This window comes from Agelaius phoeniceus, chromosome 21 (assembly GCF_051311805.1).
Source record: "Agelaius phoeniceus isolate bAgePho1 chromosome 21, bAgePho1.hap1, whole genome shotgun sequence".
In the NCBI taxonomy this organism is placed as follows: Eukaryota; Metazoa; Chordata; class Aves; order Passeriformes; family Icteridae; genus Agelaius; species Agelaius phoeniceus.
The window spans coordinates 6,146,156-6,162,100 of record NC_135285.1 but is presented as its reverse complement, the minus strand read 5'-3'; the positions used below and the strand labels follow the sequence as shown (position 1 = coordinate 6,162,100).

The 15,945-nt window shown below is 52.9% G+C and overlaps 2 protein-coding genes across 4 annotated transcripts; both read left to right on the top strand.

The window, feature by feature from the left end:
- Positions 1-13: 13 nt before the first annotated feature.
- Positions 14-10,284, top strand: KYAT1 (kynurenine aminotransferase 1). 2 transcript variants are annotated; one of them, XM_054646682.2, is made up of 14 exons: positions 14-163; positions 1,728-1,849; positions 4,142-4,200; positions 5,116-5,266; positions 5,555-5,704; positions 6,055-6,141; positions 6,247-6,375; positions 6,682-6,802; positions 7,430-7,506; positions 7,738-7,827; positions 8,170-8,356; positions 8,557-8,633; positions 8,766-8,852; positions 9,257-10,284. In XM_054646682.2, the coding sequence occupies exons 2-14, from the start codon at positions 1,766-1,768 to the stop codon at positions 9,323-9,325; spliced, it is 1,368 nt and encodes a 455-aa protein (XP_054502657.2). In that variant the 5' UTR covers positions 14-163; positions 1,728-1,765; the 3' UTR covers positions 9,326-10,284. The 2 variants fall into 2 exon arrangements, 1 of the variants encoding a protein (XP_054502657.2); XR_013184967.1 differs by lacking the exon at positions 9,257-10,284 and having other exon boundaries at positions 8,170-8,381; positions 8,766-8,792.
- A 685-nt stretch (positions 10,285-10,969) lies between these two features.
- SPOUT1 (SPOUT domain containing methyltransferase 1) lies at positions 10,970-15,894 on the top strand. Of its 2 annotated transcripts, XM_077189382.1 has the most exons (12): positions 10,970-11,074; positions 11,186-11,228; positions 11,315-11,434; positions 11,740-11,899; positions 12,650-12,739; positions 12,850-12,899; positions 13,065-13,195; positions 13,590-13,662; positions 13,994-14,092; positions 14,689-14,791; positions 15,057-15,204; positions 15,307-15,894. In XM_077189382.1, the coding sequence occupies exons 1-12, from the start codon at positions 11,027-11,029 to the stop codon at positions 15,379-15,381; spliced, it is 1,140 nt and encodes a 379-aa protein (XP_077045497.1). In that variant the 5' UTR covers positions 10,970-11,026; the 3' UTR covers positions 15,382-15,894. The 2 variants fall into 2 exon arrangements, with proteins under 2 accessions (XP_077045497.1, XP_077045498.1); XM_077189383.1 differs by lacking the exon at positions 11,186-11,228 and having other exon boundaries at positions 10,982-11,074.
- Positions 15,895-15,945: the final 51 nt, after the last annotated feature.

The following is a 15,945-nucleotide window of genomic DNA, read 5'->3' as shown; positions in this document are numbered from 1 at the left end:
GCTGCAGCTTCACCCCGCCTTCCTGCGGCCTTAGCGGCTCCTCCCAGGAAGTCCCAGCCGCACATGAAGGCTTTCGGGCAGAGGAGAAGGCAAGATGTGTGCCAGGGCAGCCTGGGCGGCTGTGCCAGCCTTTGCAGCCTAAAGCAGCGCGGCCCAGCTCGATGTAAGTTGTTTTTGTCCCCGCTGTCCCTCTGGCAGCTGCTTTGTCCCTCAGTATCAGCTCCTGCTGGCGCTGCTGCTGCTGCTCTCGCCCTGCACTCGCCCTGGTGCTGCGCTCCTCCTGGGGCACATCCAGGGACAGCCGTGTCCCCAAAGCCTCCCGGGTGCACCCCCGAGCTGCCAAGGGGGGGATCGAGGAGCACCGGGATGGAGGAGACGGCCGCGACCCGCGGGCTGGAGGTGGTGAGTGACCAGTCCCCGAGGTGACCTTCCCAGTTGTCACCTCCAAAATCCTCTGCTCAGCCCAGTTGACCCTTCCAGAGTCAGCGGTGTCCCGGTCGGCTGCTCCCGGGTGCTGCCCTCAGTCCAGCGCACAGCTCCAACACAGCTCTGTGTTTGCTGCTATCTGATAAAGCCTTTTTTACTGCCACACTTTGATTCTGTCCCCTGCAGGGTAGGTCTCCTCATTCCAGGACTCCTTTGCTTTGCAGCCCAAAGCAGTGTCCCCCCACATCTCAGTGTCATGCAAGCACAAAGTGGAGATTTTGCAGTCATAATCAATATGATGCTCTGGCTTCCAATTTTTCCATAAATTGTGCTATTTTTTCCCACTTGGCAAACAGATGTGAAACCTCACTGGTCTCAGCTGGCAGCTGCTTTACACTTTTTTTAGAAATGACAAAAAATGCAGACACTGGAGACTTGCATCCTGCATGTAAGGATCCAAAGTGCCCTTAGGAGTATTGAGAGCTTACCTGTGGGCTGGTAAGCTTCAAATCTGTTTTAATTAATTTTTTGGCAGATAGGTAAATTAATTCATGGCTGATCATTATAAAGGTGCATACATCCTCCAGCCTCATTGCTTTTATCTCAAGTACCTAACAAAACATTCACTTATTTTAGCTTAAATATTGTATGTGTAAGTAATGCTGTAGAATAGTAAAAGAAACCTGAGGTGAAGGAACAGGCTGCATTTTACACACAGAAATCAATTTGCTTGGGGCCTTGAAGGAAAGATAATCACCAAAATCACTTTAGACATAGAAGGTGTTTTATTCCTGTTAATTGGAATAAAACTTATTGGAATAAGTTTAACTTATTCTGTAACTAAACCAGAGCTGCAGCAGCTGAGAGGCCAGAGATTTCTGTATGGGCCAGGAAGGTGAAAGTGTTGCAAGGGAGGAAGGGCAGAGGCAAGAGTTACCTGGGCTCAGTGACACTGGATGGGGAGCTGGTGCTGAGTACCAAATTCCCAGAGGATGCCCTCTCACTGGTGTCCACACCACTCCCATCGGTGCAGAGGAGAGCAGGGGCAGCCTGGACTGGGAGAGAGGAGGCAGAAGTCATGGTTGCCCTTGTGATACTGATCCTGTGTGTCATGGGCACAAAGTACAGCCCCAGCACTGGGGACGTTGCAGTGATGACACACAAAGCAGCTGGCTTTGCCTTTTCCTCTCTGTGGCAGAGCAGCCTCGGCTTTGGGTCTGGGCCTGCCTGATCCCAGCTACAGGTGTGCTTTAACCTGTGCAGCAATTGTCTCAGCCCTGTCCTTTGTCTGGGAATTGCAGGTGTGTGCCTGCAGGAGTGAGAGAGCAGGAGCCGTGGCATGCTCAGGAGAGCGGGACCGTCCCTGCGCCACTTCTTGCTGCAGAGGAACAGCAGTGCTGGACATAGCTCGTGCTCCAGAGAGGTATGGAATGCCCAGTGGCACTGTTCCTGGCTGGCAGCCTGCCCAGGGCAGCTCAGAGCTGACAGAACATATCAGAAAAAGCCACTCTGGTGCAATTTCCTCTATATCTGCTTATTTCCAGGGAGCATTTAAAGGATCCTCATAAGTAAGGGGATATCCCTCATAGAGGAGAAGGCTCCTTGTTTGTGTGGTTGCTTCTTCTGATGGTCTGTACTAGAGCCTCTTGGCTTGCAAAGTACTTGGAGAATATCAGCATCCCAGTCAGAGATCCCAACATGCAGAGCAAGGCAGTCACACACAGCAGAGAGTCAGTGGTGGAAGATCATGGATGCCAAGGCTTCTGCACTGGCACCCAGCTCTCCTGTGTGGCTGCCAGGCAAACTGCCTCTTCTGTCTGGGGACAGAACAGGCTGAAACAGATTTGAGGGCTGCATTGTCCTGAGCCTGTGTTGCTCTCTATGGCAGCATCACACACAGGCTGGGATAAGATAAGATGAAGGGGATATCAGGAAAAAAAAAAGAGTATTTGTTATTTCTGTTCCTAAAGCAGACAAGGCCTTTCCTCAGAACTGGGAATTTCAAGGCTTAAGGCACCTTCTTCCTCTGATCCCCATCACACTTGGTCATCTGTTAAATTCTCAGCAGCCACACTTTACAAGAACAGCACTGGAGCTGTTAATATTTTACCTCCAGCTATCTTTTACTTCCCAAGCCATAAATCCTTCTGCTCCCACCCAAATCAGCTCAGGCACCAGGTCTTGTGACTGTAACAGCCATGAGCTTCTGCAGAAAGAGCAAAACTGAGGGAGAGGAGAGGAGAGGAGAGGAGAGGAGAGGAGAGGAGAGGAGAGGAGAGGAGAGGAGAGGAGAGGAGAGGAGAGGAGAGGAGAGGAGAGGAGAGGAGAGGAGAGGAGAGGAGAGGAGAGGAGAGGAGAGGCTGCCATGGATTCAGTGACTTCTGCTTGTCATTGGCTGCCTGCCTGGCACCAGGGTGGAGCAGAGTCCACCTGGTGCCCTCTGAAACACAGAGCTCCTCGTCTGGGTGTTTGCAAAGATCTCCAGTAAGGGCTGAAGCTGTATAAAAATCCAAGGACCTCAGCACAAAGTATCCTTGGGGCACTGCCCAAATTCTGGTGCAGTGCTGTGGAAACAGCAGAGGGGAGCAGGTAAGTGCTGTGCAGCTGAGTGTTGGGAGGAGGCTGACCCAGGGTCCCCCCCACCATCCTGGCATGGCAGGGCACAGACCCCTGCACATCCCAGCTCTGCACCTCACCTCAGCTGCTTTCACGTGCCTTCCTTGTGCCAGTTCAAATGTATTTTATTTGCTGTGGTGACAATGGCTTTCTTGACTCATTGCTTCAGGGCTGCCCTCCTCCTGCCCCCTCACTGTCTCTTTCTGGTGCACTGAGCATCATTTGTCTCCAGTTTCCAGCCCTTTCCCTGTCTGGTGCCTTTTCCCTGCACTGCTGAGTTACTAAATTCTGTCTCTGCTGCTTTTCCTCATCCTCGTGATGAATTCCCCATAAAGCACATCTAACTTTCTCCCACTGTGCTTATCCAACTGGAAGGAGGGTTTTGCTTTCAGTGTTTCCTGCTGTCTTTCTTTCCACTCCCCTGAGCCATGATGTACATGGAAATTTCAAACCAGTCACAGCTTGGTACCTCAGTGTGTCTGTACATCACACTGACCTCTGTGCTGTGCTCTCTCTTGCCTGTACCTAGTTACTGCTTGGGTTTAACATGAACTTTAAATAGAAAACTGCACATTTTATAGGATTTAGAGCAAGCCCTCTCCACAAGCACTTCATCAGGACAGAAAAGTATCTACTTCTGCTACTTCATAGAGCAACATGGAATAAAATAGTTTGTTCTTCTAGGAAAAGGGGATATTTAATGGCTTGTAGAGTAAGGAGGTCCTCCCCATGAAGATGGAGAGGTTATGGAAGGTAAAAGCCTGAGGTCTGGGGTCCTTGGCCTGGCTGTTACAGCCTAGCTGAGCTTGACCCCATGACTAATCCAAACAGGTAATGAGGTTTAAGGCATTGCCACCTCCCCAGTGAGTGTACAAAAGCTTCTCTTGTTCATCTATTTTCCCAATTCTTGTTGAAACTTGTAAGTGAAAGCAGAAACCACTGCAACAGTTATTACTGCTCCAAGATCAGTCAGGAGCAGCCCATGAAGCAATACTAAAGGGCACACCTTCTGGTGGGAAAAACTTCCCTGGAGAGGCCACAGCCCCTTTGTGGCCTCATTTTAAAGCTTGAAACTCACTTTATTTTTCACTCTCTGCAGGCAAAAATGTCAAGACCAGTGCAAGCTCGGAGGCTGGAGGGAATAGATAAAAACATCTGGTGAGTTAAAAGAATATCTGGTTTACCCAGGTGGTAGATGTGGTTTTAAGCATCCTAAAACCACATTGAGACCACAGTAGCCACACAGCACAGAGCAGAAGTTTCCCTCAACTGCTTTGCACGTGTTCAGGAAGCACATCAGAGCAAGTTTGTCCCAGAAGACTTTACTGTGAGTCAGTGCTGTACCTGCAGCTCTCACTTCAGCCTGTATCAGATTTTTTGCACCACTGGGCAGGCAGAAGCACCACCCTCCCTCTGACCCATCCACCCAAATCTGAGCCAAGTGTTTGCTGCAGCCTGGCACCTGCTCCAAGCTCACCCTGGGGCACCACAAGCAGAGAGGCAGGGCAAGGGCTGCTGCAAATGCCATTCCCATCCTGCCAGGCACAATGTGGCATTGGGAAAGTTGTGTGCTGGAAGAGATTTCAATGGTCCTTCCCCAAGGCCCTGCTGTGTCTGGGCTCAAGCTACGAACCTCCAGTGAGCTGGCTCTTGTTTGGTTTGAGATGAGCAGCAAGTTCAACCCACCTTGCCCTCTGCAGAGACCTTCACAGTGTTTAGGTGCTAAATATTGCAGAGCTGGTACGAGCTTGAAAATCTCCAAGTCCCTTCCTGCTCAGTCCAGGGTGATCTGAAACATCACAGGCTTTCAGCTGTGACCTTACACTGACTACAGAAGCTGTTTTCTGGGAGAATGAATTAAAACAGTTCCCCCAGTGCAATAGTTCATCATCCTTGGTTTAATTGCAACAGGTCTGAACTGACCCGTGCTGGGTCCTGCCTGCCTGTGAGCAGCAGGATGGCTCTGCAGGAGGGACACCAACCCCACTCCTTCCAGAGAAATGCTGCGAGCACACCTGGTGCCAGCACGCTGCTCACACCCTCTGAAAGTGCTTTTGTTTCCCTTCTCTCCAGGGTGGAGTTTGTAAAACTGGCTGCTACCTACTCCAAGGTGAACCTGGGCCAGGGCTTCCCTGACTTCCCTGCACCAGACTTTCTGAGAGAGGCACTGATGAGAGCCCTCAGCGGGGGGAACCACACGCTGCACCAGTACACCCGTGCCTTTGTGAGTGACAGATCTCCCTCCCCAGCACCACCCCCTCCATCCCCACCAGCCCTGCCTTCTTCAGAGCTCACCAGGCAGCAATAAACAGCAAAAAGCATGAGGCAAAACACACATCCAGCCTTGATCCATGCCTACTGTTCCCAGTAACTCCCTGCTTTACTGGGATGTTTGAAGCAGCCGGGCTGGAAGATCTCATAGGGCTCTTGGCTTCCCAGTCCCCTTCCAAGGGTTCATCCTTGGTTTAGGAGTCTTCTGCAACCCAATTCCCACCCTCCTCTCACCCCACAGGGCCACCCACCTCTGGTGAAGGTCCTGGCCCAGTTTTTCGAGAAGCTGCTTGGACGAGACCTGGATCCTATGACCAATGTGATGGTGACTGTGGGGGCATACCAGGCCCTGTTCTGCTGCTTCCAGGCTTTAGTGGATGAAGGTGATGAGGTAACCCAAGATAAGGGCTTGTTGCACTGCCAGTCTTCCCCCAGGGGACCCACAGGCTGGTTTTCATTGTCCTTTTCCAAAGCAAAACCAGTTTTATCCCCTTTCTGCAGTACCTGAGCTTCCAAAGGAAGAAATTATTTGCTACAGGGCACTGCCTCATTTCTGCATAAAGCAGAATAACCCTTTTTGTCCTGAGTGGTGGTGTCCTTCCTGACACTCCCCACAGGCAATGCAGGTCTCCATTACAGTAATTAGGGATTAAAATGTCCTGTCCCTCCCATTGCTCTCTGCACTCCTCAGGGAAGGTCTGAGCAGGACCAGGAGGATGCTGACATGTCCCTTTCTTCCAGGTGATAATCATTGAACCTTTCTTTGACTGCTATGAGCCAATGGTGAAAATGGCTGGTGGGACACCTGTGTTTGTGCCTCTGAGACCGGTGAGTGGGTGGAGAAGGGAAGAGTCACAGCAGTCAGCAAAGAGGTCAGTGGTAAACAAGGTGCAGACGTAGCAAAGCGAACCAAGATTCCCACGTTCTCTCTAGAATCCTCCAAAAGATGGAAAATTAATGTCTAGTGCAGACTGGCAGCTGGACCCAGCTGAACTGGCTTCTAAATTCAGTGAACGGACAAAAGCCATCGTCCTGAACTCACCCAACAACCCTCTGGGCAAGGTAACACTGCTGGCCATGCTGGGCCCTGGAAGCTGCTGGGGTGCCACATTTGCAGGGCAGCAGTGACTCAGCCTCACCCCACAAGGGAAGGGGGTGCTGTGGGAGCACCACATGCTGTGCTCAGTCTTCTGGTGGTTTTAAGCCTTGTCTTATGTGCCAGCAAAGACAACTGTTAGACCACTGCAGCAGCTCCTTCCCCTCCCTGGCACAGAGATGGTGCCAGGAGGACACTCACAACCTGCAGGGACAGGCAGGGGCTCAGAAATGCTCCTGCTGTGCCTCTGCTGCACTCCGTGCCTGCTGCAGGTGTTCAGCCGCGGGGAGCTGGGGCTGATTGCAGAGCTGTGTGTGAAGCACGACGTGCTGTGCATCAGCGACGAGGTGTACGAGTGGCTGGTCTACGACGGGAAGCAGCACATCCGCATCGGTACGGGGCAGGGCCGGGCCGGGCTGGGCGGGGCTGCAGGGCAGGGAATGGGCATTGCACTGGCGGCTCCTGGAAATCCCAGGAGCTCCTGGAAATCCCAGGAGCTGCCTGCAGGCACAGCTCTACTAGGCATGAATCCCCCACTGCGGGTATTTCGCTGCATTTCAATCTCAGCCTCCGAACCAGGTCCTAAACAGAAACTCTGACTTCAGAGCCAGACGGGAGATCTAGAGCAAAAAGCCACTTGGCTCCAGTGAAACTGATTTTTTTCCCATGCTTTGTAAAGCCACAGTTTTCTGAATGTCTGTAGTTCCAGGAAATCCATTTCAACACCGTTTCAGCCCGTTCTTCCAGTTGGAGTAACATGCCATCACCTTGATGCAGGGTGATGGTGCTTGGCATCTCTGAGAGCCCTTGGGGCTGGGTACATGCCTGTGAAAATGCTTAATTGAAAGGAGATGCTCTTGAGAAACCTGGCTGCCTGCTTGGGATGTGCTTTGAGGCTCATCCAGGTGAAAGATGTGCTGTGAACACTGAAGATCACCGTGGATTATGGTGGCAGAGGGCTCAGCCCAGACAGGAGCACGCTGAGCTCTGCCATTGGGGGTTCTCTCCTTTCATTGCCAGCCAGCCTGCAGGGGATGTGGGAGCGCACGGTGATCATCGGGAGCGCTGGGAAGACCTTCAGTGCCACAGGATGGAAGGTGAATATCCCATGTGGCACCTCATTGTGTCCCCATCCCTGTCCCTTTGCCACAGGACAGCACTGGGGACACTGTGGCCACGGTCAGCTTTGAGCCTCAGGGTCTGAAAGTACCAGAGGTGCTCCATGAAATTTCTGTCTGTAACATACAATGAAAGCAGCACAGGCACAGAAAGGGGAGTCTGAGCAGGCAGCCAGACTCACCATCTTCCTCCTCCTCTCCTGGCTGCAGGTGGGCTGGGTTGTGGGCCCTGACAGGCTGCTGCAGCACCTCCGTACTGTGCACCAGAACTCCGTGTACCACTGTGCCACCATTGCCCAGGTAAGGCAGCTCCCTGCACCTGGCCCTGCAATGCCCAAGCCCTCAGAGCAGGGGTGAGAGGTGGTCCTCTTGCCCACAGCTGACCTGAAAGGCACACACAAGTGATTTGTGGTGCCCTGGAGAGGCTCCTTCCTCTCTCCCTACTGTTGTTCTGTGTCTGGGAGAGGGGAGAATCCAGCCTGCCTGGGGTATATTCCTTATCTTGCATTGATAGATCTAAGGGGCAGTTCAGAGGGGCTGGAGGCAGAGAGCTCCCTAATCAGCTGTGAATTGCAGGAACTTCAGTTCCCAAGAAAGCCCTGACCATCTTCCCACTGGGCATTGGCCCTTCTCTCCTTACAGGAGGCCGTGGCTCAGGGTTTCCAGAGGGAGCTCATGCTCTATGGAAAACCAGAGAGCTACTTTGTCCAGCTGCCCAAGGAGCTGCAGCAGAAGAGAGACTGGCTGGTTCAGAGCCTGGATGGGGTGGGGATGAAACCCATCATCCCAGAGGGCACCTACTTCCTGGTGGCAGACATCTCCCCGTTCAGTGAGTCACCTGCAGTCCTGCCCAGGTGGGCTGGGTGTGGGGCATGGTACTGCTGGCAGGGACAGGAACCTGCATAAACCATCGTCAAAGCAGGGATGGGCTGCATGTTCCTCATCCCAGCTGCAAGGATGTGGGCTTGGGGCTCAGCTGAGGCACCTGGCAGCTGCCCCAGCCTCTATCCTGCTGTGCTTCTCCTGCAGAATCTGATGTCCCCGATGTCCCCAACTCAGATGAGCCCTACGACTCCAGATTTGCAAAGTGGATGGTCAAGAACAAGGTGAAAGGGTCTGGCCCTTCCTGCTGCCTTTACCCTGGGTGGGTTTGTGCCCACCCAAGCTCAGGGCTGGGGCACAGAGGCTGCAGCCAGCCCAGAGCAGCACCCTCAGCTCCCTGTGCTTCCTCTGCCCAGGGCCTTGCTGCCATCCCGCTCTCCGCTTTCTACAGCGAGGCCCACAAGAACAACTACACCAATTTCATCCGGTTCTGCTTTGCAAAGGTGAGATATGGACAGCACTGAGGAAGGCAAGGTTGGGAGCAATAATCAGGGCTGGTTTAATGGGAGAAATGCCAGGAAGAAATGCAGGATGCCTCGGGCATTGGAGCCCCACCATGGCATCCCAGCTGGAGCAACCACTCCTGCAGACACATGAGCTGAGCTGGGGGCAGCAGATGTGCCAGGGCCATCCTAAACATCCTAACTTTTCCCATCAGCATCCTACATCTCTTGGCCAAGGAAGGGATTCTCTAGGTGCCCCTTTAGCTGCCCAGTGGCTGTGCCTGTCTCAAACTGAACCTGCAATGCTCCAGAATGAGAACAGGATTTTTGTATCAACAGTTGCTGCAGTGACGGGGAATAGGATTTGGCTGGGAGCCACTGACCAAAGCTGTGGTATTTTTTAGGAGGAAGCTACACTGAAGGCAGCAAGTGACATATTGCAAAAATGGAAACAGGAGAAAACCAGCTCCTGAATACACTGAGAGAGCCAGGCTCTCCTTGGTCCTCATCTGCCCCAACTGCTCTTCTTCTTCACTTGCCTAAAAACTTTGGTATGTTCTAACTTCAGAGCTTTCAACAACATTTTCTGACAGACAAATGGTTAAGTTTTTCCAGGCCCAGGGCCTGGGGAACATTTTCAGTCACTGTGAAATTATTTCAAGAAGTGAGATTTTGTGTGCACTGACAACATTTGACATTTCTTACATGTGAAAACTTTGCTAATCAGTTGTGGGATGCGTCCAGTAACACACAAGGTGAGGATGGCTCCTGGGCTCTGTCTCATCACTAAATTCTGAAAAGGTGTTTCAGGACTTACCTTTTAAGGCCGTGCTGGAGGGTTAATGTGGCTTGTCTTGCTCCACATCCCCACTCAGGGCAGCATTTCCACCAACACTCACGTTCCCACAGGACTAGACAGCATCACCAGCCATCAGTAAGGTGACTCCTGTGATCCTGATGATTACAAACCCAGTGAAATGACATTTCCCATCACAAACTATTTTCCCACAATTTTCGTCCATGCATCTCTGGAGAAGATGACCACACAATTGGTTTCCCCAGGAAGCTTTCACCAATAGCCTGGCTATTGTCAAACCTTCCAAATTACTCCTGGCACTTTCTCAGGGTTTGGCAGCATCGTCCAGGCTGCAGAGCAAAACCTTCTGGCCTTTGACAAGTGCACACAGTGGCTGGGGAGGAAAGGCACTGTGGCCTTGGCTGCTCCTACTGCTGGTGGCCACCACAACCTCCCACCCCATGAGCTGGTGGGATAACACGAGCAATTCTGGAGAGGAAATTCTTGCATCAGTATTGATTTCAGCCTGGATAAGAGTGTAAAACATCATCATCAACCATCTGGGACTTGTGTGCAACAGACTGTGCAATGAGTGTTTGTAGCAGTTAAATTATTAAAGTGGAATTACTGCAATCATGGAAGAGTGTCTCTGTAATGACTGCAGGACTGATGGAGCTCTCCTTGAGAGCTGCCTTATCTGTGCTGGCTCCTGTGATGGTAGCTACTTGTCCCACTCAGGCTGGTGGGGAGAGCTCTGTGGGTTTTCCATATTGGGCTGCAGCTGGTGGTGCCAATCCCCTTGGAAGCAGAGCTGCATGGGCCAGCAGGAGGGAGAGAGAGGGGGAAGGAGGCAGCAGCCACCTGCCTTTCCTGGTGTCCCATCTCACCTGCAGGCTCAGCCTGGGTGAGTGAGGGTGCTGCTGAAAGCCCTTTTGCACCCATATAAGTACCAAACATGGGGAGAGTCGCAGTCGCTGAAATAGAGAAAGAACCGTGCAATTAGATTGTTAACAGGAAGATTAATTGCAACACCCCCACATGCGAGGGCTCTTATCTGGGCCATGACACAACCTGCAAAGGGCAGGGTGCCTCTGTGTATCATCCAGAACACACGCAGGGCTTGTGCAAAGACTCGCAGACACGAGCACACAGATTTTATACACACTCCCACATGGGAATTGTGATATTCCTCGGCGCCCGGGGCTGCGCCTGGGGTCACCCATCCTCCCGCAGAACGCGACCGACCCTGCTTAGCTCCGCTGCCGCGCGGGCCGCTCAAACACCAACCACGTGACCATAGGCTCCTCCCCACCGTGGGCGGAGCCTGAGCCCTCCGGCCAATCAGCAGCGCGGGGGCGCGGCCGGCAGCGCGGGGAAGATGGCGGACACGGAGAGCGGCGTGGGGAAGCGGCCCAGAGGCGCGCAGGTGGGCGCTAAGGGGGGCCTGGGTCCAGCCCGCGACCTTGAGGGGAGCCCGGGCCGTTCCCCGGGTCCGGCTCGGAGGGGAGCCCGGCGGTAACGCGTGCTGTCCCCGTAGGTTGAGGACAGGAAGGTGGACTGGCGGCGCTGGAAGCAGGAGAGTAAGGAAGGCCGAGTATTGCGGGGGCTGCGGCCGCTAGGCGGTCACGGCGCGGTGTTTAATGCCAGGCGCTGTTCTCCGTCCCAGGGAAAGCAGAGACGAAGAAATGGAAGGAGATTAAGCTGCTGAAGAAACTGGACAAACAGCGGATGCGAGAGCTGGCAGAACAAGAAGCCCAGACGCAGGAGGAGCAGAAGGAAGACAGAGGTGATGCTGCTGTGACCCAGTGGGGAGACCTGGGTGGAAAGTGCTAGAAAACCTGGCTGTTAAAAGGCAGTCGGTGTCACCTATCGATAGGAAAGGTGTTACTTCACAGATCCGGTGTGGATCAGTCCACATGCCCAAACAGGCACAAACACTGTGCAGCAACCACTGCAGTAGAGATCCTTCTAAAGAGAAAACCAGTGATTAATCTAAGAAACAGAAGTTGCTTTTCCCCCATCACGCAGGAGCGCAGCCGAAGCAGCAGATGTGACGCTGCACACCGGCTCTCTCATGTCTCTGCTCCCCAGGCCGGCCGCACACGCTGAGCGTGGCCCTGCCCGGCTCCATCCTGAACAACGCGCAGTCGCCGGCCCTGCGCTCCTACCTGGCCGGACAGATCGCCCGCGCCTGCGCCATCTTCTGCGTGGATGAGATCGTGGTGTTCGACGAGCACGGAGAGGATGTCAAGTAAGGCAAGACTGAAAGAGAGCACGCTTAGAATGGGTTTCAGGAAAGAGTTCTTCCCTCTGAGGGTGGTGAGGCACTGGCACAGCTTCCCCAGAGAAGCTGTGGTTGCACTGTGCCTGTCCAAGGCCAGCTTGGATGGGGCTTGGAGCAAATTGGGATAGAGGAAGGTGTTCCTGCTCATAAAAGATCATCTTGTTCCACCTCCTGTCAAGTTCCCTTCCAACCCAGGCCATTCTGTGATTCTCTGAAGGAAGAGCCATGTTGTTCTACATGATATTTCCTCTCAGCTTTCTGTTTCTTCATTCTTCTATTAAGCTAAGGCCAGGAAGGAACTGCATGTCCCTCTCCCCAGTGCCAGGATTACAGGGACCACTATACCCCAGGGAAAAAGATGTTGACTGAACTGCCCTTGGCAGCTCAGATCATTTATCCCAACATGGGGTTGACAAAGCAACAGGAGGCCAAGTTCTCCTGTACCCTTAAACCTTGCTGTGGAGGAACAGGATATCTTGACACATCACATTAATACAGAAAGATTAAAAAAAAAAAACCCAAAAACCTGAAAAAGGTACTAGGCTTGGAGAGAGTTCCAAGGATGATTTGTTAACAGATTGTCTCTGGAGCAGCCTTCTTAGAAGGGTTAGAGGAGAGGGATGTGCTGCTGGTGTCAGATTAAGAAGCAAGGCTTGGTCTTCTGGAGACTTGACCAATCTCATGCTGAGTTAACAAGCTGCTTGCTTTCACTTTCAGGAGTGTGGAGGGAGATTTTGAAGGAATTGGGAAGAAAGGCAAGGCTTGTGTGCAGCTGGCTCGGATCCTGCAGTACTTGGAGTGCCCTCAGTAAGTTTGCTTTTCTGTATACTCAGCTCCTTTGAGTCAGAACAGGGCTAGAATTGAGATCCAGATTCCATAAACACACCTTTTCACATTTCACCTTTCTCTGGTGACAGGTACTTGAGGAAATCCTTTTTTCCAAAACACGAGGACCTGCAGTTTGCAGGTAAATGCAGTTGTCTCTCTCCTTCCTGAGCTCTGGCTCCTTGTGTGTGGGACAGCCAGGACTTTTCCCCACTTCAGCACTGGACCTGAGAGGGAAGGAGCAGGGGAGCACCTGCACCTACACCTATGTTTTCCCCCAGCACCTCTTTGTTCTGTGCTGTTCTAGGGCTGCTCAACCCCCTGGACAGCCCCCACCACATGCGGATGGACGAGGACTCGGAGTACCGGGAGGGCGTCGTGCTGGACCGGCCAACCAAGCCAGGCCGAGGCTCTTTTGTTAACTGTGGGATGAGGAAGGTGTGTCTGTTACCCACAGATGCCAGAACAACTTCCCTTGTCTCTCTGGCAGATTTGCAGCAGGCAGGGTGGGTCCTGCTGGGTTTCTGCAGTTGGCTGGTGGGGGGTTTAAGGTTGTTGCTGTCTTGTCCCTTCTGACTTGGTAATATTTGTGGCTTCCCAGGCCCCAGCAGGCCCCAGGCATTCCAACAGATCATTGCTTTACTGATGCAGCTGAACCTTTGAGTAGCAAAATAAGCTTCAGACTGATGAGCAAGCCCCTGACCCACACACAGAGCTCTTCATCTCAGCTCCATGCCAGAATAGACCCCCACTTCCTCAAAGGATTCCCTTCCTTCCCCACCTTCCCCAGTCCTTCCAGAATGTCTGGTTCTGATGGTGACTGTCACTGCAGGAGGTGCAGATTGACAAACAGCTGAACCCTGGTCTGCGAGTCACCGTGCGCCTGAAGGAGCCCCAGAATCCAGGTAATCCATGGCCCCAGGAGCATCTGTAAACTTCAGTCCTGCAGGAGCTGGTCCTTCTGTATGACAGGTTTGAAGGTACCCAACAGTTCTGCATGTTCCCTTCACTCCATACACAAATCTAATAACACCCTTACCATGCCTGCCTCAAGAACTGGAAAGAACTGTCACTTCTTCTCAGCAGTAAACAGCCCAAACACACTCACAGGCTTTCCAAAACTCACCAAATTTCCAGAATACTTATTCACATTCTGGAAAAAAAGAGGGTGATGGCTGTGGCTGGTCAAATCTCACCAGATCACAGGGGCTGTTTAACCTCTTTGCTTTCTTTCAGAAGCCAAAGTGCGGAAAGGCACCGTGGTGTCCTCGCAGCACCCCCGGGCAGTCTCAGGCTTGTACTGGGGCTACAGCGTCCGCCTGGCCTCCTGCCTGAGTGAGTATCCACAGAGATTCCCTGCCTGGGTGTCCACACCAGTTCTCAGGCCCCTTTCCTAGAAATCTTGTCTGAAGGAGATGTGCATGTTACATGTGCAGCCAGCAGCCACGTGGCAGGCAGACTTAAGGGATGAAACAAGGCATGAACCACCCCAGTCACCCTCCAGGACTGTGCCCTGTAACCTCCACTCACCATTGCTCCAAAGGGCTGCACAACAGCAAGAGATGAGTTGATGCCCCTCTCTATTTCCTTAACTACATCCCACTCATTCACATCACAGCCAGCAATCAAATTTGAGTTCAAGAGCCCTGGAAAATTCTTTTTGTATCTTCTGGTTGATTGGACCTTGTAGGAACACTGTAAGCTGTTAGGGGATGGTTCCTGGCACCTGTCTTGAGCTTTGAGGAAAAGGATGTGGGAGACTCTTGCAGCAAGGGAATTATGTGGGAAGGAGGAGTCATTCTGTCTCAAGCTGCACTTTTGGCACTGAAAGCAACTCTTGCTGCCACCACTTAACCATGGAGTGTTTTAGCCTGTCCAGAAGGCACATGGTTGAGGACATGGCAGCAGTAACTCCAAACTCTCTTTTCCAGGTGCTGTCTTTTCCGAGTGCCCATTCAAGGAAGGTTATGATCTCTCTATTGGCACCTCAGAGCGGGGCAGCTCCGTGGACCAGGTCACTCTGCCCTCCTTCAGGTTTGTGTCCTGCCTGCTTGGCCCCACTCAGAACTCCCAGTGAGGCTGGTGCAGGCAGCAGAGCAGGGGAAATACCTCAGAACAAGGCCAATTCTTTTCCTCCTTCTCTGCAGTTGGTAGCAGGGGCTGTCACATTGGCCATTGGGGAGGCAGCTGCAGTGGGCACTGTCAGCAACAACACAGCTCCCTGTTTCAGCAGCACACGGGAGCCTGGATGCTGACCTAGACAGTCTGCCCTCTCACCCTGTCCTTGTGCTCTCCCCAGGCATGCCCTTGTTGTATTTGGAGGCCTTGAGGGCTTGGAAGCTGGGGTTGATGTGGACCCAAACCTGGAGGTCACCGACCCAAGCATCTTGTTTGACTTCTACCTGAACACGTGTCCCAGCCAAGGCAGCAGAACCATCCGGACAGAGGTAGGGCTGAGGGTGCTGGGTGTGCACAGGGCAGTGCTGGGTGTCTGCCTGGGCAGTGACACATGGCCCAGGTGTGCTCTGACTGCCCTGGCTCTGCTGCAGGAAGCGCTGCTGATCTCTCTGTCTGCGCTGAGACCACACATTGAGGAGGCTGTGAAGACACCCAAAGACACCTGAGGGAAGGGAAACCACTGACCTTGCCCTTGGGGAGGCAGCTCTTCAAATGTGGGGTGCTGGGCAGGTCACTCCAGGAGCCTGGAGGGACCAAGGCACAGTGTGACTGGAACTGGCAGCACTGCCCAGCTGTGGAGACCCAGGGTCAAAGAGAGACACGGCTCTGAATGCAGTGGTCTCACCCATAAGTGCTGGCAGACCCATGTTAATGCCACACCTTATATTGGTATCACCCAGTCCAACTGCTCTTTTTTCCTTATATGGACTCTCTCTAGAATGTTCTCCCCTTCCTTGTCTCCTATTGGTGCTGGTTTATTGCAGTGCTCCACCCCTGTTACCTCATTGGTTCCCCAGTTGGCTGCCCCGCCTCCATACAATTGTACTCAGTTCCCATTGGCCCTTGACCCTCAGATCCGCCCCTTTTCCCCCTTATAAACCCTGCGTCCTGAGCCTTGTTTGGCCTCTGTCCCTGGACCCTCTACATTGCAATAAACTCTGTTTGGAGCTCCACACAAAGAGCTGTCTCTCACCTTGTTCATCAGCAGTTTAAGCAAGCGTGCTCTGGGC

What these genes read in the sequence shown, in the direction of transcription:
- KYAT1 (XM_054646682.2), top strand. Translation starts at nt 1,766, where the DNA reads ATGCTCAGGAGAGCGGGACCGTCCCTGCGCCACTTCTTGCTGCAGAGG. An exon ending in ACCAGTACACCCGTGCCTTT is followed by an intron (nt 5,267 to 5,554) that starts GTGAGTGACAGA and finishes CTCACCCCACAG; the next exon opens with GGCCACCCACCTCTGGTGAA. An exon ending in TAGTGGATGAAGGTGATGAG is followed by an intron (nt 5,705 to 6,054) that starts GTAACCCAAGAT and finishes CCTTTCTTCCAG; the next exon opens with GTGATAATCATTGAACCTTT.
- SPOUT1 (XM_077189382.1), top strand. Translation starts at nt 11,027, where the DNA reads ATGGCGGACACGGAGAGCGGCGTGGGGAAGCGGCCCAGAGGCGCGCAG. An exon ending in CGAGGACCTGCAGTTTGCAG is followed by an intron (nt 12,900 to 13,064) that starts GTAAATGCAGTT and finishes GTGCTGTTCTAG; the next exon opens with GGCTGCTCAACCCCCTGGAC. An exon ending in GAAGGAGCCCCAGAATCCAG is followed by an intron (nt 13,663 to 13,993) that starts GTAATCCATGGC and finishes GCTTTCTTTCAG; the next exon opens with AAGCCAAAGTGCGGAAAGGC.